Source organism: Takifugu rubripes, chromosome 20, assembly GCF_901000725.2.
Source record: "Takifugu rubripes chromosome 20, fTakRub1.2, whole genome shotgun sequence".
NCBI classification, from domain to species: domain Eukaryota; kingdom Metazoa; phylum Chordata; class Actinopteri; order Tetraodontiformes; family Tetraodontidae; genus Takifugu; species Takifugu rubripes.
In genome coordinates this window covers 6,838,563-6,863,815 of record NC_042304.1, presented here as the reverse complement: position 1 = coordinate 6,863,815, position 25,253 = coordinate 6,838,563, and the positions used below count along the sequence as shown (strand labels likewise).

At 43.7% G+C, this 25,253-nt stretch overlaps 1 protein-coding gene and 1 long non-coding RNA gene across 8 annotated transcripts in view; one reads left to right on the top strand and one right to left on the bottom strand.

Moving 5' to 3' along the window:
- Window positions 1–25,253, top strand: part of celf5a (cugbp, Elav-like family member 5a) — a 143,816-nt gene that overhangs the window by 64,898 nt on the left and 53,665 nt on the right. For all 7 annotated transcript variants that reach the window (XM_029828510.1, XM_011614676.2, XM_029828512.1 and 4 more), the window contains exon 3: window positions 13,871–13,919. In XM_029828510.1, the coding sequence (XP_029684370.1) occupies window positions 13,871–13,919 (49 nt within the window). The remainder of the gene's footprint in view (window positions 1–13,870; window positions 13,920–25,253) is intronic.
- On the bottom strand, window positions 15,237–23,740 carry LOC115247291 (uncharacterized). The gene is made up of 5 exons (XR_003886344.1): window positions 23,682–23,740; window positions 22,828–22,877; window positions 18,622–18,728; window positions 16,152–16,312; window positions 15,237–16,041 (listed from the first exon to the last, which is right to left on the bottom strand). It is a non-coding gene; the product is annotated as an uncharacterized lncRNA (long non-coding RNA).

Here is a 25,253-nt window from a genome sequence, read left to right as displayed (position 1 = left end):
TTGTATTTATTTGTCTAATGTTCGGACAGGGATCACCTGCTGACTGCCCCTCTGTGATCATTAACTGAATTAATGCTGGCAAAAGCACGCACGAGGCTGCTCGCACAGGCTGAGCGCATGTGTCCACTGTTTGTCATGAATGTTTGTATGTGTGTGTGCGTGTGAGTATGCATTATCATTTACATTTAAATGTTATTGAGCACTAAAATTAACCATCCGTGCATTTGATGCATTGCATTTGAATTTATTTTAAGGAATGAATTCTCTTATGATCTCTGTCCCATCTTGGTTCTAGGATGATTAAATAGTGGAATTAAATGTTCCAAACAGGAAAACACAGGGAATTTCTAATTTATGATACTTGGTGCTCTGGTGGAGGACAACAGCAATAATAATAATAATCGCAGACATGTAATAATAAAAATGCGGACTTCTGATAGAATTGTATATGGTTGGCGCAATAGGAACAAATTACTATAATAGTACAGAATTCATAACGTATGAATTATTTAATATTGTTTCAGTTTAGTCACATCAATTATTTTAAATATTTACCACGAGGACACACCGTACCAATCTTTAAACTGGTAATGATAAATGATACTTGCTTCTTATAACTTCTTTGCTTATTTATTTTAAATAGTAATGGTAATAGTCACCCCCCTGTATTTTAACTGGTGTTTTTGAACATTAATGAATGTGGTTTTCCTGTGAATCTGTAAAGATTTGTAACAAAATTCAGCACTATTACTCCCAACCATGTCACGTGCATTATGTATGAATGGATGGATGGTTTGTACATCTGCAAGGGGCAATATCAATTACTCCATTTTCAACCAGAACAATTTGAGCTTTAGCCGAAGTCATGATATATGAGAGGAAGAGAGGGATGAAGGTGAAGCTTGTAAGGATGGTTCTCTAATTTCATGTTAATCAATTAACATACAATGGCTGTTTGCTTGGGATCTCTAAGTGGTCCCGGGGGAGATGGCCTGTTATACAACTAGAAAATGTTACGACTCCCACTAACAAGGCTTACACTGGTTAATGGGGAATTCTAATTATTACTCAGATGGAGTGCTGATGAACTAGCCTAGGCCGTTTTAATTGTGAGAAGTGGCTTTTATACTGAGCCCCAGGACCCAAAACAGATCATCACAGGATAGCGTTTTAGCGTGAGCAACCAAATCAAGAGGTTGAAGTGATAAATAGCCGATTGTTGTAATGATGCAATATTAATAAAGTTTCTCAGACTTTCTGAAACTTTATACTGAATGTCGATGTAAGATAAACAACATAAGACCTGCTGTCAAGAGCTCTTTGGACTCTCTAAGATGTGTTTTCGCTGGTTTTCGTTAGCACTCAGACATCTGAGGGCGTGTGCGAGGTCTTTATAGTAGCACAAGAGCCTCGGCAGCTTGCCTTCAAGTGGACCATGTGAAATGATTTGTGGACTGAATCACGTCTTTCACTCTTCTTGACTATGATGGGATGCTTGTGGTGTTAATAAAGTCCTGAAAATTCACCTCTTTGAACTAATAAGGGGAAAACTTTTGGTGGAAAGATTCAATCCAAAAGAATAAGGAATGTAGATTTAGCTTAGAAATTACCCATTATAGGCATAGCTAAAGGTTTGAGAAGGGTAACTGCAGCTAAGGCTATACAAAATATTTTAAAATCAATATGTTGGATATTTTCTTACATCTGCAACTTTCAGTCTTCATCTTTTTAAAGTCTTGCTGCAGCACGGGAAACGAGCAGGAACCAAAGAGCATTAGAAACCGCTGTCCTACTGTCCTACCTCAGACTAACCTTTAGCAGCCCTGGCAATGTTGTGTCAGCAATGACATTGGGATTCTATTAGCAGGTTGTGCAAGGCCTTGGCCTCCTGCCCTGTGGTGAGACCTACCATTGATCTGTCATGGGAGATGGAAGCTCCCTGCTCCTCGATCCCACAGGGCTCAATTTGAACCGTTCCAAAAATCTGGACCAGACCCCACTGCCGGAAATCTACCTGAGGGACAGAGAGAGGGGGAGAGCGGAGAGCTCAAGGTCGGGTGTGACGCCCGTGTGCTGAAAAAGACGACTCGCTATGGTTGACACCAACCATAATGGGCGTTGAAAAGTGAGGTTATTTGTTATCGATTCCCAATGATGGGAATCACCAGGTCTATATATGCCTGTGTATGTGTGTACACGATGGTTAATGTAAGACTAAGAGCTTCCTCTGAAGGACAGAGAAATCTCATCCAAGTCCTCTTTCTTCCTATTTTCAACGTGCACATGGCGGTGGATTTCCCAGCCAGCCTCATTTGTAACTTCACTGAATTACCCCAGATGCGCAACCTGAACCCACTTAAACATGTCACTTAGCGTTTGTTGGCGTAAGTCGAGACAGGGCCCTCATCAGATTTCAATGAGGGAGGCTGTGGCTAAAGTGGCTACTTGTCATGTTTATTTATTCGAATTCTCCCCCCCCGATTCTCGCATGAAGCCAATTTTGCCTGTCCAGATTGTTTAGAAAGACTCCGAAGACCATGGGAGAGATGAGGGCCTGCGATGGATATGCAAGTGTGGTGTGTTGTTTTCCAAATGGAGACGTCCACTGTGACGGGACGCAAACAGATAACTGGGACTACTTTTCAGCACACGAGACGTGGAGATGGATCTTTAGAAACAGGGAATGTGTTTGTTTGTCAGGGAGGAAAGGGCTTTCTGGGCTCGGTGGGACAGTTTTCGGAAAGACTGCTGAGGTGTAAAGAATTCCTCATCATTAGTGTCCATCGTTGTTGCTACTATAAGTCAACCATCCTGATAACGTCTATAGGTTATTTATTTCATGAATCTTTATAATTAACATGACACCACCCTCCCCCCCCCTCAAATAATAGGACAGAGCACCTTCACTGAACGATTGTGGTCCAGCGCAGTAAGACATTAATCTCCCTTTTACCATTATTAGTGACAGCATGTGGCCCCAATTAAAGGAAATCTAGCCAAAGTCATTGTTTATGTCATTAGCTAGATGATTTTCCTCTCTCGGGCCAGTTTATTTTGTTATTTTGTCATAAAAACTGGTCAGAGATGTTAAGATTAGAACAGACCATACCTTGTAAAGAGATTGCGCAATATCACCTTATGTAATTAATTGTGGTGAAGTAAATGTGTTTGCTTATAGTCTTTTAATCCTTTTTGACTTATACGGAATGAAGTTATGCTAAGGAACATGAGGCTACACATGAATTAGCAGAGGAAATACAAACAGAACAGAATATTAAAATGTCCCCCACAGGCGATTCCCAGCTGTACTGTGGCATCCAGACACCTCGTGGTGCTGCTCCATTTTATATGTATGAAAATCTCTCATGGATCCATGATATACATTATATATGAGGGCTCCCGTTCTGCACTCCAGTCACAGGAACAGAATTTTCCATGATACGTGCTCCCCCTCGCCCCCCTGCTGCCCACTGCTCCCCCTCGCTTTCCCTCATCCCTGATTTCATTCATTTCTCTTCCACATGCCCTCCGTTTGTAGCGTTGTCTCATCCTGCTCCAAGTCCCTTTCATCCCGCTCCAGCCCTTTGGTCTCCAACCATTTCATCTTTCCATAAGTCAAACTTTACATCCCTGCATCCTCCCCATCCTTCCATCACTTTCCCTGCCCCTCCCCTGTGTCCTGGGGTGCGAGCCAGGACTGTGTGACCACAAATGTGGCCCTGCTGGGCCTCTCTCTGCAGTACGTTGATTTGTCTCCTTCGGTTCCGTATTGATTTCCTTTAGTACATGGGAAGAAAAAGAAGAAGAATGAGATGGCGGATGTGACATTAAGAAAAAAAAAAACATGGAGGAAAAAAAGACAGTCCAGGGAAAAAGACAATGAATGGAAAAATCTGTCGGTTTCAAGAGTTGGGTTCTGGCCTTACGGGGACGTTACTGGGTAGGTTCAAGAAAAGACGAAGCATGCAAGAGGGAGCATGCAAGTGAGGTGTATTCCTTGGATTAATTTTTTTTATTCCAACACTTTACTGTGCTTAATGGGTTCATGGTCTGGATGTGTTTCCCACCTTAAAATGATTCTCTGCTTAGTTCAATTTAAGTTGTGTGCAGCATAATCGATCTCCCCCATTAATTCTACTTAGCTGAGCTTCACTGTACAAGCCTGTGCTTGACTGGTCCACCAAGGCCAGCCTGCTGAAAGGCTGACCTTTACATGCCTTGGACGGCCATTGATTTTCAGCAGGACTTATTTCATGAACCGGGGTTTGGGACAGGGCAGCCAGATGAAGATGAACTATGAGGCAAAACCTGCTTCTTTTTTTAGTTTCTCCGCATTCTTATTCCTCTCCTCCATTCCTTTTTCCTTCTCACTTTAAAATCGGCAGCTTACATAACGTAGTGGCCGAGCTACGGCGGTGGCATATCCGTGTTTTGGTCTGTGCCGGAGCAGATGTAGGTTACTTTGTTAAGTACTTTACGGTGGCTCTCTCTATAACATGGACCCTTGGTATTTGCAGTCAGGAAATAATGTAAAGCACAGAGTGAGAACAAGCCATTAGAGCTCCCAGGGCTGCTCTCAGAGCCAAAGAACTGAGGAAAACAACCCTGACCCCTACGAAAAGCAGATGTAACATCCAGCTCACCGCTGCTGTAGGGTTCAGGAGGAGGGAGAAGCAAAAGAAAGAGGAAGAGAGGATGCCATCTTCAATCCCAAATGGGATTTCGATGGGATTTTAAGGGTTTTATATTTCAAAATATAAAATCTTGAAGCCCTAATTGTTAGATTAATGTAGTTGATGATCATTAAAATGAAAAAGGGGCAAAAAAGAAGATAAAACAAGGAGGGACCAAAGTGTAGGAGGCTTTTGTGTGATTAAGTTGGAGTTCATGCAGAGTGCACAGTCTCTTTCTTCTCGTTCTCTCTGTCTCTTGCATTGGCCTGGATTAGCTCGAAACTATACCAGCGACAGTTGTTTACTGTATTTAGAGTTAATGTATACGCACAAATGTCCTTCACTGCTGGGGGATGCGAGATGATGGGCTGTTGGTATTATAAATGGGGATGAGGTAATAACAAGGTGTGTGTGTGTGTGTGTGGGGGGGGTGGGGGGGCACATGTCTTATTGAATGTAGAACATGCTGCTCATTTGAGGTTGTCAGAAGTGCAAATGAAGATCCAACAGGGAACACAAGCTACTCATGTGTCATTTATATATCAGCTAGCACATGTAAGATAGATCCCTGGTGATTGAAGGAAGCGGTCCTGATGGATCACGTTGGAGACCAGGTCCTGAACCCGGTGTTGATGGACCTTCTCAGTTATAATTTCACCCACATTTCAAAGACATTTCATTAAACCAGCCTGATAATTACCAGTGATTCACCTACAGGAGGAGCCAAAGGTCAAGTTTGGTCATATGGTAAGTTTTAATTAAAACAAAACAACTATCAAGCTCTCCTGATTAACCTTAGCAATCCGGTCCATTGGTTAACAGTGAGGGTAACAATGGTGGAATATCTACCTGAAGGGACTGTGTAATATAGGCTTAACAAGCAATTAGATGCATTTAGACTGCTTAAAGTTCAAGCTGGGCATCAGAATGTGTTCAGTCCAATTAGAGTTTCTACTGCTGAGGGCTGTCTTCATTCACGACGACGAGGCATTAATGTCTCATGTAAACAGTCGCTCCTGCCTGTTTGTTGTGCTGTAACATCTGGATATGCATCTTTATTCAGCCCTGCTTAACAGCACATGTTAAAATTTGCATTTTGTTTTTGTGGTTTTATGGAATCACATTTATGCTTCTAAAATATATGTTACTTTTTTTTAACACGGATAACTGATATTTCAAATCTGCAGTCATCAAATGATCAACATCTGTATGTATCTGCAAAATTCGATCCTGAACCACATGTGTTCAGCCAGTTAAACCTGACCAGTGGAACCCAAGGCCACAGGAGGTGGCGTGCTGTAGGAGCTGGCAGACACGTCCAATGTGTTTTCCACTCCAGTGCTTCTTGCTCTCTCTTTGTCAAAGTGTATTTGCTGCTGATTGGGAGAAATGAGGAGAGGTCAGGGCCGGTGTAATGAATGTCTGGGCTTTCTCTGTACGCCTGAAACACAGTCATAGGATTTATCATTAAAAAATGCTTAAAATGCAATTTTTGTTTCTGTAAGGAAACAGCTTCTGTTTTGTAGTGCATTAATGCAAGTACGTAAGTATTGAATACTGCTGCACTGCATGTGTGTGTGTCTGTGTGTGTGTGTGTGTGTGTGTGTGTGCGTGTGTGTGTGTGTGTGTGTGTGTGTGTGTAAAGGGGAGACTGAGAAAGAGCCAGAGCTCACAGGATAACACAGAACCGGCCTGTTCTGTCCATCTGCTCAGAGCTTCATTCCCAGCATATCAATAGGCCGTGTATTACATGCACCCGCACACACACACACACACACACACACACACACACACACACACACACACACACCTGATTACCAGGCTACAGTGCAGGGTCCATATTTTCCCAACATGATAGTGGTCATTTTGGATAATAAATTCATCCTCTCATCAATAAGCAGAGTGTCAGACTGATGTGCGGCGTGAACAGATGTGGCCGGTTAATGATCCTGAATGCACAAGTTCCGCGTTTGTGTTGGTGAATAATTTGTGGCACCAGGCTTTAAAACTGGAAGAATGTATTAGAGTTGAACGTGTGTTTAAGGGGAATGTTTGCGAGTTGCTGTATTTACTTGCATTTTGTATACAGTTTTTTTTCTTTTGTTTACTTTATCTTCACATTTACTGCTCCGTCCATAGACACCTAAAAGATAAATTCCTCACTCTTCTGTCTAGTTTAACCACATAATGCATTCAGGGCAAGTCATGTTTCACCGTCTCAGCATGTGAGGGGCTTCAGAGGCTCAGGCTCCATGCTTGGCTGTGTCCTATCTTTCTACTTCCATCTATCTCCATCATTCCTCTGCTTTCTTCTTATTGTCCTCTCCTCTCCTAGGATGGGTGGCATAGGGAGCGGAGGAGCAGAAAAGTGCAAGTGCTGGTGAATTTGCTAATAGGCAATCATAGTGCTCAGGACAAGAATGCCTACTGGAGGTCTGGGGACCATTAAAAAAAACGTCAACTCGGCATAGGTATGCCAAGAATTATGAGTCAGTGGGCAGGCAGCCCTTCTTGGCTCCTATTGGTCCTGGTAGTGGGCCATAATCTGTCACAATCCTGGAGTTGCTGTGACAGCAGCAGGAGCATTCTGGGCTCAACACAGAGGGGGAAAGAAACACGCAGCTCATGGGGTGTGTATTTCTGACCGTGACTCCAGCTTTAAGCCAGTATGAGTGGGAATGAGGACACGCAAGGCTGTGGGATAGGTGGAAAAGTCACAGGAAATGAGACCATTCTCAAAAGACAAACATCCCATAAATGAATCAATAAAGCACTGATAAAGTAGTTTTACTAAGAACTGATCATTGGGCTTATGTTAGATTGCTTTTGATGCTGGTGTTACTCAGAGTGTGGAATTCCTTTTTAATGTATTTTCTTTAATGGTATTTTTGTTTGTCTGAGCTTCAGCTGCATTTATCTGCCACTACAATGTTTTAGTGTGGAAAGGACTCAGTAATACCTCTCATCATTTAGAGATTAAAGTAATAACACAGCCATTGTGAGGCATGTTTCATGCATTTTCTTCATCACATTATAGATTATTGCACTGAAGCCACTGCTTTGTACTTTACACAACTTTGTTCTGGCTTTCCGCCTGTGTTAGTAATTTAGTTTTTTACAAAGTCTATGAAAGCAGCGACAAAATGAATTCCCTTTTTATTTTGTGCCTGGCTCAATACTTCAAACTACTACTAAAAAAATAGTAGCAGGCCAATGTTTAATTTCAGTGGCACAATACAACATGAAAACCAACACTCCTGAATGTGGCTACGTGTGTGTGTGTGTGTGTGTGTGTGTGTGTGTGTGTGTGTGTGTATCCCTGAGTCAAATCTGAAAAACAATTTGCAGAAACCCCAGTATGAGTCCCCATTAAAGCCAGTTACAGGTTGTTTTCAAATCAGAGTGTCCTCATTATTTTTTCATCACAGAGCTTATTTAAAGGTGAGTGAAAAGTCCCCAAAAGTGTCGTTTTTCCAGAGGTAAACAGAGTTGCAGCCAAATTCAATACAGCCGAATTAGCCCGAGTCTGCTTCTTTTCCTTCAAAAGCTTCTCTCTGTTACTGGGCTTGCTTGTGTTTTCTTTCCTGCTATTTCAGTCTGCCACACAGACACACAGCAAAAGTGCTCCACAATTCAGATTAATGGGCGTTGGAGTTGCATCAAGGAAAACTTCCTTTGTTGGTTGATTTATGAGACATTTTATGTTGTTTTTATTTTTTATTTTTTTACAATGCCGTTTATATTTACAACACAGCACTGCTGCCTCTCAGAAATGGAACTGCAGCGTGTTTCTTACCCCATCGTTTCATTAAAATCAGAGTTTATCCTATTATTCATACTGTAACATATGTTATCATTGCACGTGCTCGCCGACGGTCAGGCAGAACCTAATCTTCAAAGCAAATATCAAGGTGGTAGCGAGATAAGTGGGACCTGTGCATCGGGGCATCTTTAAGCATTAAAGACACACATCTTCAGATGAGACGAGGTCGCCCTTCTGATGCCACTGGGTTTCTGCGTGTCGGACTCTTATCGTGTTCTGGAGATTTCCTCATAATAAACTGGAGAACATAAAAGCACCTCAGACAGCGAGCAGCGCGTAGGAAGCAGAGTGTGTTTGTGTGATGTGCGAGGGAGAGCTGTGAGGCCCCCAAAAGCCTAAACCTCTGGTGCGCTGCAGCGATAAGATTCATTAGATAGGTCGGAAAATGCAAGAGAGAGGAAAAATCGGGGCAGACACACACACACAGACACACACACACTCTGCTCCCACATTTGTTGATACAGATTCACGATGTGTCACACATTACAGGAAAAAACCATGTCAAACGTACAGAGGGCTTGAGAAGCAGCCATGCCAAAGGTATCAGGGAGTGATGCCCTTTTCCAAATATCCAAAGTGTAAATCACATGTTGTAAGTGAAGTGTGTCAGAAAGAGTCGGAACTTGAGAGGTTTTCATCTTTTTTTTGTTAGCGATAGATCCCCACCTACTCTTTCTTTAGCAATATCTTCTAAAGCAGATCTTCATTGGTTTTTCCCTTCTCTTTTTCCCTCTTTCTGACACATTTTTGATGATCCCCCTCCTCCTCTCTTCTCCATCTCTCAGTCTCACCCCGCTCTCTTTTTATCTTTTGGACGCCCTGCTACAAGCTCAGTAGGACAGGATTTAGGCATTAGCTCAATCCTCCTATCTACTCCCCCTCAAGATTGCACACTGTTTCTGTCACTCACATAATTCAGTCCGCTGCACAGGTCTTGTAGGACGTTCAGCCGCTAATATAAGCATGTGTGTGTGTGTGTGGACAGTTTGTATTTCTCAAGACAGGAAACATAGCGGAGCAGACACACACCCGTGATGTCAGGGAGCTGCACTGTCTGCGTGGAGCGACAGGACGCTAGTAAACTAGCTGAGGGATAAGTTATAGGTGATCAGACACGTCAAAATTGTACAGAGGTTGATGATAAACATCATCAGCTATCTAAATGCTACGCAGCCCCTCTGCTGAGTCACGGGGCCCATAAAGGAGGTGGTTTTGATGTGTGACATTCACCTTCATGAAATCTTGATGAACGCTGAGTTGTGATGTCTGTGTAATGAGCGCAGTAGCAGCCTGACAGCTGGCCAACCACTTCAGCAAGTCGAGGTAGGATAATGGCGCAAGGATAACCTCAGGCTGTTACTGGGAAGCAGTTAGTGTTTTGGGGAAAGAGATAAAACAGGAAGTTGGATGGCATCAGACAACAGAAGGTCTAATGGTCTTATTTAAAGATGTAGTGGCACTAGTAATAATGGTACAACAGATTGCACGTTTGCGAGTTAGCTGCAGCCTCATGGCTAATTTGTGTATTACAAGACACATCCAATGTAACAGATGGACGTCAACACTTTTGTTCCAAAAGGAGCAATTCAGCCTTTTAAAAAAAGTCATACTCAGACATGCAAAATAACCACAAAGCAGAAGGAAACGGCACTATATGGACAGAAGCTCGTGGCTTAATTTAGAATGCTAAAATCCACCTCTGCGGGATGTGAGTTAAAGTTTCCTCCCTGTTTAAAGTGGATGTAGCATGAAGGACTACAACTTTGTAAGTGCAAAAATCGCACAATCTAGCCGAGGTCTGCAGGTGTCCGCCAGTCCATGTCGATGCCTCCAGCTCTAAATCCTGCTGGAAATGAAAGGAATCCCAGAGCTTATTTTGGCAGCCATCTCTCCAGCACTGACCAACCCTTGTTATCTGGACCAGCACCCTGTGCTGCAGGCACATTTCCACATATGGAAAAATTAAAACTCACTTTGCACAAACATATTCTCCCATGCCTCCAAGTATGTATTTGAACACGGTCACGTTAATTATTTGTTTCATACAAGCAGGCGGTCTACAGCATCAGCGCCTCATCCAGCCTTTCCCGCTTATATACATGCCTATAGTCCATATGTAAAACAAGTGTGATACCAATTATGGTAGTACATCTCAAGTTTTTTTTTAAACTTTATTTAATAATATGCACAGTCGAGGTGATTGAAAGAAGCGTGTCATTAGATCATAGCTCTCTCCAGTCTGTCTTCTGGATGCTATATTCAGTACAGAATCATTAGTGGAGGCTGCAGGCTCCAGAGAGTCAACACGCACAAGCCTTCCGATCAATATTAAGAAATATTAATTATATGTAAGTCCGCTCACTCCGGAGGGGGCTGTTTATGCTGCCCTTACAGAGTGGTGCAGTAACAGGAGCTCTGATGACCCACTAATATATAATAATGATCTCAGTACCAACATTACTCTCTATTAAATCTGAGTGAAGGCCACGATACACAACACACACACGTACGGCTCTTACAGCTCTTGCGCTGCACCAACTATGGAGTTTATTTTTTTATTACTGAGACGCAGAGAAGATTTATAGTAATTTTAATTTAATAGACTGCTTCTCCTGCAATGGAGGCTCCTCCTTGTGGATAATAAGAAGCTCACAGACTAGCAAAGTTTGAGACTTGGAAATGCAGCAGCTCTTTAAAGCACTTTCCAAAGCAGTATTGTTTTCTTGCTTCTGGGGAAGCAGTGCGGAGTCTGGGACTCTGCACTGCTCAATCTCGCTAACGTCTACTAGGTCTTGAAGTCATTACTGCCGCAGCAAGTGCCAAGAGTAGGAGCTAAATCCTCCACACTGCTAACAGGCCAAGTCCTGACTACAGTTCCTTCACTTGCTCTGTGTAATTTGAAATCAGACAGTGGAATGTCTTTTGTGACCTGAGCCCTGATCCTTCTGTGTTCTCAGACTCAGACACTGGAAAGTTTAGCCAGGTTCTGAAGAGACAAAGAAAGTACAGGTTTTAGGTCCGGTTCATCTGTTATCATTATTGTAGCATAACAAGGGGACAGATTCAGTCTTATATAAAATAAAGACTTTTCTCTGTTGTAATCATCTTGAAATCTCTTTATTTCCTCATTCTTTTTGTGATTATTTGAAATCTTAAAACCACATCGATAGTAATTTGTAAAGACTCTGATGTTGCTGTGTGACTATCATCAGTATTGTCGAAAACTTACTCTTATCTGGATGTAATTAATGGTGTCCTTGGCAACAGCAGCCACCTTTGTGCATTTGCAAATTACACAATTTTCTTAATATGTGTTCAAGAAGGATGGCATAGACAGAAGCATCAATAGCAAGTGTCACAGACCATAATGCATTGCTCTCTGGGAACTAAATAGGCCATTAAGCTGGCATGATGGAGGCTGAACTGTAACTAGCTTTGGAGAGAGCTGTGACTTACCCACGGGCTCCCTGCAGAGACAGCTGAGATCATAGCGCGGTGGACGAGCCACAACTACAGATTTAGCCTCATCTATCATACCCTTAAACACAAATCAACGGGAACAAATCGTGCCTTTCCCCGCTTTCAGTCTCCAGAAAGACAAGCAGATCTTTTCCCGTCTCGTTTTGCTGCCTGATTTCTTTTAGGTATGCATACGACGTGCGCCTCAGAGCTCTGTCTTCATGTTCCGCCTGAAACCAGGGGCATGTTGGCTTCTCATACACGTGTCGTACGAGGAGATGACCAACGGCGGACATTCGTTTCGCTCTTCCGAGCTTTTCAGATGCACTTTCCGGACCTACCAGCAGCCACCGCCGCTTGTGCTGCCTAAATGGTACCAACTTATAGAAAGAATCCTCGTCGCCTGCACGTTGACACTGAATAGGCGCCGTAGCGCCTTAATGACACCACTAGCACTAGTCAACTGTGTATATTTATACGCCCACGCTCCACTTTCCACCAATGTGTAGCTTTTAACATGGACGTTTGTACAATGTATCACATTTTTGATACGTCAGTGATCCTGATCTTTTCCACCCGATTCTGATGCTGTTTGTGATCGCCCCCGATTTCTGATCACGTGATCGGATCGGGGACATTCCTGGCTAAAACTGTAACCTTCACAGGGGAAACAACCTCCCCGTTTTCCCACAAAGACCTGGGCAGCGCTAGTTGTTATTTACGAGGGATACATTTATGGAATGACTTCAGTGTGATGAGGGAAGGTTACTCAGTTCCTCAAGGTGAAAATAGATGCATTTAACACTTAATGATTGAGGCCTGGGTCTCTTCCCCCATATATCATTGTGTTATTAAGACATTTTAACATCTCATTATGGTGTTTCTCCTTGAGCATGCCGCGCTTTTATTGGTCTGCCCTGTCTTTAAAGCTGACCTTTTTATCTGCACTGTGGAATCGAACAGGAAAGATGTGACAGAATGATGGAATGCAACATATATAAAGTATGTATATACCTGTGATAACCCTGGGGTGCTCGGTAAAGGCAAACAGTTTCCTAAAATAACCTGTGTCTGAAAAATCATCATCATTAAACCATAATGTGTGTTATGCTTGTATATTCATGCCCCTTTTGGCCTGAATTTACAAAATCCTAGAGTTTTCTATTTGGGTAAATGTGTTTTTAAGGTGCATTAGATTTGTGTGAATTAATGATCTTGTGAGCCTTTTGCCCTCTAAATAAAGACAGATTAGAAAAATGAACACAATTTTGCAGCGAAGCCAAGCTCTCAGATGCATCATGAATGTGTTTCTTCCAACAAATCGGGCACCAAGTCTGGTGAAATTGCTCAAGTTGAACAACAAAGATGAAAAAAAAATGTGGAAGATAAAATTGGGGGAGGGAGGAGAGCGTGACACAAAGGCTGTGATGACAGAGGCATCTAATCCAGGCAATGCCATTCGTATCAGGGTCCAGTGGATTAAAGTGAGGCTCCTAACCAGAGAATCCTTCCCAGCCAGACACTCTCCTCAGCCCAAGGGCCTGGATCAATAGGCCTGCATTGATCTTTCTTCTCTTGTGGCTGGATTCACTTTTATTAGGACTGCTTCGGTCTCAAGACACATACATTCAGCCTCGCAAACCCCACCGTGCCCTGCCTCTTTCCCCGTCTCTCTGAAACCTGATTGATTTAGTACATACTGAATCACCAACAGAATAATCAACATGGCATTGTCACATCAGCTGGGCTGCTCAAAGGTGTGTTGGTTTGTTCTCCAGTTGAGCTATTCGGATCTTTTTCGGGGTCTGGGACGGGCGGGGGCAGAACACTTGACACGCTGCTTCTTGGCTTCTGTCACAGCAATGGCAGTTTTCAGCACTAACCTCTGATTTACCTTTTCTGTTCTCCCTTTTAGATGACTCGCCCCATCCAGGTGAAGCCAGCTGACAGCGAGAGCCGTGGAGGTAGTTGTCTTCTTTTCTTCATTATTTCTTCATCTCCCATTTGGTCTGCTTTTTTTTCAAAGAATATTCTCTTTCTTCACACAGAATTTAACTTTTTGTGTAGAATTTCTTCGCCAAACCAAATATTTATTAATTGTACACTTTTATATGTCAACGCACCCTCACAGAAGCAGTGCTATGAGCATGCTGTCAGTGAAGGATGTTTTGCTTTAGAATTTGTTCTTTTTTATTGCCTTATAGGTTGTTATCGACACCCCGGAGCCGGTGTGGTCCTGATGTTTAAGCCCACACTGCTCGTTCTGTTTGCATTTGAGACAAGCAAAGGGTATATCGAGGGAAGGGGGGAGTGGAGGAGGAGCAAACGCAGCTTGCCAATCAATACATTTGCAGCTGTTCATTCTAAGATCCTCATTACTTGGCCTTAATTCTGTCGACTTTGATCTACCCCGGTTTGCAAGGCTTTCATTTGCTCCCCGCCTATCTGCATATATGTGAACGCAGGGAGGAGGCATCCTTCATGTCAGGCACTGATAATGAACCTTGCATTCAGTTTATTTTCTCCAGCTTTTGTGTTGCCTGGCGATGAAGCCAAGTGCCTTTTTGTCGTCGCAAGAGGCGCACTCTTCTCAGCCTTTTACCTCCCAGAAGCAAAAGAGAGATTTGTAAGTAAAAAAAAACAGGCAGTGAGAGCAAACACAAGAACAATGCCAGCTGTATATAGCTGCTGCACTTCTGAACCCCTGATGCTACACCTTAAAAAAACAAGAAGACTGAATGAGAAGAGTGAACGAAGGTGGTTGGCCTCTTTGGTTGCCTGTCAAGTGCACACAATCTTCAAAGGACGGTATAACCCTGTGACATGGTTGGGAAAAGGGCCGAATTATTTCATTCCTTTTGCTTTCTTCCTTTCTTTCGGTGGGCGTGGAGCAGCGGTGAGACAAGCAAAGGGCTCTTGTGTTGCAGAGATTGATGTCACCTATAGCTTCATTGATTTTGCCATTGTGGTGCTGTGTCCACATTAACAATGACACTCAGCTGTCTCTTTACTAGGTTGTGAGTGGTCAGTTTTAGAGCTCCCAGGGCACTTTGGTCAGTATGGGATCATCTTACCAGCTGCCTGGACCATACTGAGCAACAAATGAGTGTTAAGAACAGAGTTGCACATCATTTTAAATGAACAGGTTGGAGTGGCACCACTGGGGCAATCAAACACCAGCTTGACTTTAACGCATTGTGGAAAGAGAGAGTGAAAGATGGAAAATATGGAGCAAAGGCTCTGAATCCTTTTTTTTTAACGATGCATTCTCATTCTTGGCTTAATTTTACGGCTTTAATTCTTTTGTGATTGTCATCAGCAAAGATAATTTTTGGCTTACTCTATATCTGCTATATCCTGTTTTTAGTCACTATTGCCACTGTTAGCTGACATGGTGTGCTGATCAGGCTCCGTTGTTGGCCTACTTTTGCCAACAAGGCTCTTTCTTTGGCTGTAAAGTGCAGAGCAAAAAGGTTGTAAAGAGGATTTTCTTTGTGCTCTAATTTTAGTGGTGTGATTAAGGCTCTTGTTCCTTGACTGCTAATGCTTTTTCTTTACATTCTGCTAGAATCCAGATATTTCTAAAGACACTTGGTGCACAAAAACCTAAAGAGGGGAGGCAAAAACACAAATCCTCTGTGTGCTATAGAAGGAGGGACCCTGGGGACTGAACCAGTGTGGCCTGCTTTCTCCGGGGCCACGCTCTCAGTCCTGAAGGGGACCAACATGTCTCAGTGCACACAGTCACACTACGACACATGCACACACTAATTACTCCTAATCTCATTACGAGGACTGCTCAGATGTCCTTGTGCTAAAATGACTGTTCATTAGGGAAAGCCCCATCGCTGTGATTTGATGCCTACTGGACCTCTGCCCCTCCAGAAGCACCTTTTTACTATTATTACACCAGAAAGGCCCCCACCAGATATATGTGCTTCCACCGCTTGCTGTAAATTTTGAAGCAGTCTGCACTGTTAGTTCAAGCGTTGCAAGTAGATGCACTATATATCCTCAGTCAATCTGCCAATCCAGCCTTTTGAACGTCGTCATGTAGCTTTGCAAAGGCCCCACAGCTATCTGTGCCTAAAGAAATGGAAATAGTGTAGGGTAAATCTATCCATGCACGCTGTTAGCCGTTGCTGCTGTGCAACAAAGACACACTGCGAAATGAATATTAATGGCCAATCACCTACCTAATCTAGCAGAACAGCAGCCGTTACGCAATCAGCCACAGGCCCCGTGCACGTCTCCGTCAGCGATGACGCAGATCATCCTGGAAGGTCTCTGCCGGGGAGCCACGTAAAGAAGCGCAGCAAAGGGGTCCCGTCTCTCTTATTTCTTCCTTCAAAGGTCTCTGAAATGAAAGTGATTGATTTTCCATCACACTGGGCATTGATGACTGGCACTGACTGCTGCTGATATTTCATTTTGAGGGGCTGTTCAGTGGCTCCTTAGAGAGCTCTAACCACTTTGATTTGATCTTACCCCATTTACCCTCTCAGAAATCTATTTTTTTCTAACTGTCATTTCTGTTTTTCTTTCCTGGCACCTGTCATGTGATTTCAAATCTTCTTTTCTTTTTAATTCTTAATTTCATTATTTTCCCCTCACGTTGCGCAGCTTAGCACATTGCTAAAGTTTAGTGCTGGGATTTGTCAGAAAGTAGAGAACTGAGCAGGCTAGCTGTCAGCTGGGACTCTGCAGGCCTGCCTGGCACAGCCAGAGCTTCAGCCCACTGAGCAAGCCTGGATTAGAAACAAGCTGGTATAATGAAGACAGGCCTGCCGCCCACGCTTCCACCCACACAGAGAGGACATCCAGGCAAACACATACACACCCATGCGGCTCTGACACACACATACGCATTATCTCCGACATGCACGGTGGGAAGTTGGATGTACATAGTGGTCGGAACATGTGTGCGCACAAGTAGTCGCACCCAGTACATGTTACATATTTACACGGAGACGCCCAGTTTGTACGGGCCAAATAGAATGGGAACGATTTCCTCTCTGTGAGCTGTTTTCAAGGTTGTAGGCCAAGCAGGAGGATTGCTTTGTGTCTGTGTGTTTACTCCGACTGAAGGACAATGAAAGAGGTTTGCTCCAGTTCACTGAGAAGTGACAGAGCGAGCGGCAATAAGTTAAATGGAGTGAGTACAAGAAAAAAAGAGAGAGATTTGGAATTTAGATTGACAGAGCAAGTTTACATGCTCTGTTGCTGTTCCACACATTTTTCTGATGATGAATTTATCTGGCATGAAAGACAACAGCGGTCCATGTATTAAACATTAGTGGCACTCTCTTTTTCTTTCCTTGAGAGGAGCACTCCCCAACAGCTCCGTAATGAAGCAAACAGGAAGGCCTCTAAGCTCCACTGATCCCCTTTAGTAAAGACAGAAGGTATGGAGGAGAGAGAGGTAGTTAAAAGGAAGAGGAATGAGCTTGGCAAAGATGGATGGGGAGAGTAGAGGGTGAAAGAAGGGAATTTGTACTGACACTGATTGCGGGAGAGAGAGAGTGGAAAATAAACAGAGAAAATAGTGGATAAACCAACAGACAAGGAGGGGGCAGGGGCGAAGCAAAATGCTTTGCAGTATATCTTCACCCGTTGGGGGGGGGGGGGGGGGGGGGGGGGGTGTTGGGGACGGTAGATTACTGCTCACAATGTGCTTGGCTGGGCATAAATGGGCAGATCTTGAAATGGTAGGGAGCGTGTTCTGGGGTTGTGGGGATCAGGGTGAGCTAATCCGGTGGTAAGGGCAGCTGTGGGTCACACATGCAGGGCTCACACTCCTTGTTTAAATCCCCTCTGGCTGCTCTTGCACAAACAGTACAGATGCCCAGGCCTCGGCCGGCCCGAGTTCTGTCAGCTAAGTCCACCATGTTGGCCCGGGATGTTTGAAAAGCCCTGCCCCTAAGCTCTTAAATTTACTCTCACATCAGCAATAGCTGTTTTATTTTTGAAGGGGGGGGGGGGGGGGGGGAGAGGGGGGCAAAATTATGGAAGACACACAATGTGAGAGAAAGACTGAGAGCAGCAGATAAACCAGCCCACACACACACTCACATACACACACAGAAGAGAGAGAGCAAGAGAGAGATGATGAAATCATTTCTGTAGGGACGCGCTTTGCTCCTGAGAGCCAAAATGTGCTGAGGCTGTCGGAGTTATGCAGAGTCAGTGGAACAAGTAGATCAACACCGTTCGCTAATACACTGAGTAGGTGGAGATCAATTAGCCTTATCTAACAAACTACTAATGATAATGCCAATGTGAAACTTGCTGACATGGCAACGAACAATAACAGAAAGTAGAGTGATGAAGTGTTGAATTTAGCTGGTTGAGTCGCAGAGGCCTCAAACGCCTTGGGTTGTCTTTTTACTCCCGACAAAATACACCAAACCTGCAACCCGAGACAGTATTTTAGTATTGAGACAGCAGAGGGGTTTCTACCGTTAACAGTTGTTTGGTTATTCACGACTTAACAGTGAAGACTCCATCTACACCCAGTGTCTCAGGTGTCACTTCAGACAGACAGGGAGACGATGACAGAAGCCCAATCACTGGAAGCTAACTGACATTTTTCTAGAAGTTGGAGAAACACCGTTAACCAATGAGTGAATATATTACATAAATATGTCCAGCTAAACACACTTTTACCCTTTCTTTTTTCCCTTTCTTTATCATTTCCTCAACATAAATCCCTTCTGCTCCGTCCCTTGTTCATCAGCAGTGGTCATGTCGCGTAGGCGGTTCGGCAAAGGTTACTGTTGAACACAGAAAGGAAAGGTCAGAAATCATGTTTAGTTTTCCTGTGGCCAGGAGGTAATTCCAACCAGCAGCTTATGTTCCGGCGAGCAAGCAGTTCGGGCAGGGCTAGGCCAGTGGTGGAGAGGCTCACACAGAAGGAAGCAAGGCGGAGATGGGGACAAGGTTATCCAGTCATCCACTGCCTCTCAGCCCCTCTGCTGTCACCCTTAATAACACCCTCTCCCTTATCAGCGCAACAATCACCTTGAGAAACAAACTTGTCTTCTCTCAGAGAGGGCTGGAGATGGGGAAGAGATGGCCGCCATATGCATCGGCTCTGCCGTTCTCATTACAGCGCTTCAACCTCTTCGGGGACGGACAGACTGCAGATCAATTTAGCCTTCAGTTCTCTACATTTTATAAGTCCTTCTCCCTCCATGTCGTTCTACGTGTGTCCCTCTGGTTTACTTGCCCTTCTCCCTCAACCTTTTGAATACCTCTCAGTGTGTGGATGGTTCATGAGTAACAGTGTTGTGCCAAGCAAACCTGGAGCTACTGAAACATGATTGTTATGTATGTAACGTTCTCATATGAAATTGATATTAACCAGATCACTTTGGATATCTGTGGGCAAAAAGGTGTTTTTATGATTCAGCGCTGATTAATCAGCATTCTGTAATCTGCACTCTGTAATCTGCAGCGTATTGTAGTTTGTGAACTTGATTTTATTCATTTTATCCCTATTCAGTTCTTAAAAAGGCCTAAGACAATGAGAGGCTCTGCTGTCGATGTGAATTTGCTTATGTGCGTCCTCTCTGATTACATTAAAAGCTGAAGAAGGCTGGGGAAGGACTTTGATTGGAGGACAGAGGCAGCCTCTGTGCCAAATCACCGCAATCACCCCTGTGCTCCTTCTCTGTTTTAATGACACCACTTCATGAGAAACTGGGCTCATCAAGCATAGGCGCTAGTATGTGCACACATAAACACTCAGGTCAGATACGAGTGGGCACAACCTCTCCACAGGAAGAAGAGTTGTTTGTTGTGAAAAGTGACAAAGGCCATGACGATGTTTCACATGAAGCAGACCGGTTCATTATCATATATTGTAATTCTTTATCTAAAATGAATATATTGTGGGTAATTGCCTGAGAACAGTTGGGATTGGATTTTATCGCAGAATAGAAGCTTTAAATTCAGATAACCCAATTAAGCTTCTATATTCACATGGAAACTGTTTTAATTTGTGTCTCTGAGCAGTAAGAGAACAGAAGCATTTGAGATGATGTGTGATGCACCGATAAAGAATGCCGATGTGGAAAAAGCAAGTGGAACAACGGCCAAGAGCATGTGATCTAGGCTGTTTTCAAAAATGCACTGCATGTATGGTACAGGCTGGCTGCAGGAAAAAGGGGGCAATTATGGCCATTCCTAAAGTTAGACCTTATAAAAAGGTGTGTGTGTGTGTGTGTGTGTGTGTGTGTGTGTGTGTGTGTGTGTGTGTGTGTGTGTGTTTCCTGACTCAGTCATTGCTGTGACATTACTGCCTGAAGACAATGGTTGATCTGGTCATGCTCTGAATGTCCCGGCCTTGTCGTGGCTTTTGATAGCTCATGATAGGAGTTTGGATTTTATCCTTCTAAAATACCCTTTAATACCCTCTTTCTTTCTCACTATATCTGCAATGCAATCTCTATTGTGTCTTTTATGCGCTATTATTTTCTTTCCTAACTCCGATAATATCCTCCCCGGTCACCTGCGCGCAGACGATCTGGGGAATGTCGGGGACTGTCCACAGGGTTTTGGCCATGTCAAAAACAGACTAAATCCTGGTTATGATAAAATAAAGGAAGGTTTCTTCAAAGGAATACAGAGGCTGAATCTCACAGGAGAATAACTAGAAAGAGGAACCAAGCATCAAATGCTGCCGTGCCTTTTTGCTTTGACCTGACACTTGAACCAATTTCATACAATGTGAGCTTCAAAGTACACTTTAATAAGGGGGGAGAGTCATTGGGTGAGATCTGAGGGCCAGAGCTGTCTCAATTTCAGACCTCTTGTGAGTTAGACATAGACTAATGACAGACGTGCAACAGCATCTTCATAAGGAGATCTCATCTGAAGGTGGTCTTATTTGCTGCAGACCTGCTGCAGGATAAGATAGCCACTTTGGAGCCCCCCCCCCCCCACACACACACACACATAGGTAGCAATAAACCTGTCAGAAGCCAAAATATGACACATCTTTGCTTAAAACATAAATAAGCCCATTCTTTACCCATTGATTTTTCTTCCATTAGGGAAGCACATGTTTCAGGTGTCATTGATGTGGAAGAAATTGTGGGTCAATACTGTACGAAGGGCCACTGGAGATTTTCAGGAAATTTGGTAGAGACAAAGAAAAGAGGCCAGTCTACAACAGAGATATTGGGGAAAAAAAATGTCTGAACTAGTTCAGGGACAGCTGCTTGGCATTAATGTTATCAGGGACTCGGGGAATGGTGTCGGCACATTGTGCTTTAGGGAAAGGTACAGCCCTCAACAGCTGCCTACCTCCACCGCTGGCACGCATCACCCAAAAGCACTGGATTGGAAAAAGATGGGCTTTTTTCAAATGAAAGCTTCTAGCTGCTGTGGTGACCATCTTCCTCCTCAACCTCATCACCTGTTTTAATCTGTGGTTTCGAAAGTTAACAGACTGAGGAGAAATAATCATCATCACCAACTGGAGATCTTTGTCTCTGGTCAGGTAGGGAGATGGTGGATGTTGAGATGCTGAGGAACATTTTTGTCCCCTTCTGATAGTTGTCTCCGTTCCCCTGTTGGTTTAGGAGCCTATTCTTTGCCGCCGAGCATGTACAGCCTGAATAATTTATTCCCAGAAAGAGGATCCTTGCATGACAGGAGTTTACTAGTACAGTACAAAGTACATGGACAAGTTTATTTTAGCATGCATTTAACATGCTGCTCTATCAGAAGTCAATTGTGATTTTACTTTAGCAATATCATGCAACTTTAAACTTTATCTCACCTTCCCCTTCTCCATTTCTTATCACTGCTTCTACTCTTCCATAGCCATCATGCATTTTATTGCTTTTTTATGTGTGGTTGAGGCAGCGACTGCCCGCCTGCCACTCTTTAATGTCTTTTTCGTCTTTATTGCACATGAAGAGGGCAACTTGATTATTCCAGTTCTTCTCACAAATAAAGGATAAAAAGGGGACAACAATGAGCAGACGTCTCCACGTCTGTATGAAATGAAATCTCACCTACTGCAGAACCAGAATCAACGTCTTAAGTGGCGTTGTACGAGCATATAGGGTGCCCAAGGTAAAAATATCACCAGACACTGAAGCTTGAGTTGTATTCACATTTAAAATGTTATTTGTATGTAAATATTTCTATTTACATTTCACATTAACTTCTAGACTTTGGCCAATTTAGCTAACTGTGAGAAAGCTGCTGGTGATAATCATCATTCGACTCCATGCTAGTGTGCTGCATGTGTGTCAAGATGCTGTGGGCAACATCTGGATAACATTAATGAAACGTGAAAAGCAAAATAATCCAAGATCGCAACCTTTCAGCCTGGATACAGATGTGTACACAGGCAGGAGTCGGCTCCACGCCGCTCAGAGCGGCTATGATCTGACATTAAGATTCGATAGATTGCTCTCTCCATCTCACTCATCTTCCTCTTTCATTCCCACTGTGCCCCCGCAATTCCCCCCACCCACCTCTGTCCACTAGGCCTGCTCGCCTGACTGCTGCTAAAGGGTAAATTCAGCTCTGGGGAAGTGCGCTGCCTCCACAGGATGTCTTAGGGCCCATCAAACGACCTTGACCTCCCAACATTTTGCTCTTGTGCTTCTTCTTAACCTTTAATCCTCAAACTTATTCCCATTTGTATTTCCTTTATCCAAAGAAAATCTGTTATTTACTTTTTAATTTGTAGAAAACCACTTGTGTGACTGCAAAAACCACATATACTTCTAACGTTTCAAATTAACACACACACACACACACACACACACACACACACACACACACACACATATACATGGTTTCTAGGCAAAAACGTGATTGTGTGTATTTGTTCCTTCCACGTCTACTCACAAACTTTTTTCCGTTGCTTTTCTCCTTGACACAACCGCTGTTGCAAAGTTCTGTGTGGGAAGAACAAAAACATTGCAAAGGTCAAACGGGGCTGTGAGTGAAACAAAGGCATATACAGTCTATATGGCTGCTTCTTTTTGGGGGGTGGGCTACTGTAAGATAAATAAAAAATAGTTTGGAATTGGTAAGGTCATAGTGAGCAAAAGCAAGCAACATATTTGTGTGTGTGTGTGTGTGTGTGTGTGTGTGTGTGTGTGTGTGTGTGTGTTTAGGCTGAAGGACATCTATAGAGTGCTAGTAGACCATACGGTCATCACTGTACTTCTATCTTTGTGAAGACTTTCAGTGACATAATGTGTCACCATCTCCTGATCCTAAATCAACATTTTAACCATCACACAACCTTTTGAAGTCAGGAGCCAAAATGTCGTAGCTTTCCTCTACTGTCAGTGTTTTGACGCGTGTCTCTGTTGAGCTTGCGGAAGTGCAACATCACACACAAAGAATTGTAAAAAAAATCATTCATTTGTGAACGCGGAGAGAACTGTGGGCATCCAAAGTTTCCAGATTTTCACTATTTTCCAGCTGCTGAGACTTCTCTGGGGGGAAAAAAGCCACCTACTTGCACCTAAATTGTTCAATAATACAACTTTCAGTGGGAAAAAACAATCTCTATGTTTGCAGCCAGGTGCTGGCCCTGCAAATTATACATGAGCACAGGTTCTATTGATTCACTCTTGTTTTTCTCTGTCTCATAACACATTGTTAGAGGAACGTTGCTTCAGCGGACACTCACAAATTGTTTCGTAAATGTAAAAAAAGAAAAGAGCCATCCAGAAACTGTCATGTCTAACCATATTTTCTCAGCCTGTGATTCCAGATTTTTCCTCACATCCGGGGCCAGAGCAGCAGTTCAGGCAGCTGAAAGCATTTCAAACAAAATGTTAGCTCCAGTTGCTTGTGGTCAGTTTTCAGTAGAATAATGGGATGTATTAGCAGCTGCTACTTTTATACGCAGTCCTATATGCGGTTTAGATGTTTGTGCCACAATCATTCCTGTTTTTGAAGTTGCTCTGTTTATTCTGACCTCCATGCAACTTTCCGCTGGTCCTGCAGTGAAATCTGAAATGTATTTCTAAACGGTGTTGGTGCTGCAAGACTTGTACAAATTAGATGTGGTAAAGCACTGTATATGCATGTCATGGATGGAGGGGAGGCTCACTGGAGGCGCCGTGCTGCTTATCTGAAAAGTATAAGAACGTGGACAGAATGATTAGGTAGCACAACTATAGACATCCTTCCCCCTAGCCTGGCCATTTTCATTTCTTCTAATGCAGCAGTTTCTCTTTCTGCAAATCGTCTAAAGGGTAAGCCTAACCAGGGGCCATGTGTGAGTGGAGAGAAGACAGAGAGAAACAAGGGCTCTAAACGGAATTTTTCTCTTTAAACAAATTGGTTTGGAGAGAATTAAATAGATTTTTTCTCTCCCCATATGTGCCGTACTGTCACAATGGATAGGGAAAAACAGCCTGACCCATGAAGCACGAGTGTAACCGCTTACCTGTAAAAACCTCTAAACCTGTGAGAGGACCCGACGGCGTGTGGTCCCCAGGTTCTCCATTAGAGAGCCAGCTTTGCATTTGGTGGGAGTAATTGGCTGGCCAGGGTTTCAGCAGGCTTAGCCACCCTGCTGGCACAACAAGGCTGTGTGTCCCCATCCACGAGTGGCTGCTCTGCTAGGCAGGACTGCAGCCAGCTCCACTGATGCCACGTCCCCTTCAAAGCCTGCAGAGAAGCTGAGGGTGGCAACAGCTGTTGTCCCGGGGGAGGATGCAGAAATTCAGGGCCTCTGGTCATTAGTGGAAAGGAGCACACTTGGACAAGCTGGGGTGCTAGACAGCTGGGAAACCTCTGTCACCCCTCGTGCCTTCTTTTTTCTCCATCCATCCATTCATTGACAAAAGGATCGTGTATTCTCAACCTGGGGTGAGGTTCATTTCATTTCATTCGCGGCAGGTTGGTGGTAATAATAGCAGTTATTCTTAGCATCATCAGATCACGAAACATCCAAAATGTCTCCGAAGGAAAGATCTTTTGCTCTTCTCCACCTCCCCTCAATTTCCTCTGCTGACTTGCATGCATGTTAAAAGGGCCTGAATATATCCATTCTTCCCTGCGCTGCCTGGTTAATTTCTGTCCTCTTATAAGTACAGAGATGTCTAGCAGGAGCAGCAGGCTACCTTAGTCTCCCCTGAGGGCACTAATCCTTCGGCTGGTGATGTTCCAGCCTGCATTGCTCACCTGGTTGGTAGCAATGCCAACAATCCGCTGGCACCATCTTCTTACTTCTGTTCATTTTAGTTTCAAGTCAGATCTCATAACTAAGGAAGTCTGATTGCTGCTGTGGAGTCTTTAGCCATGCAGAG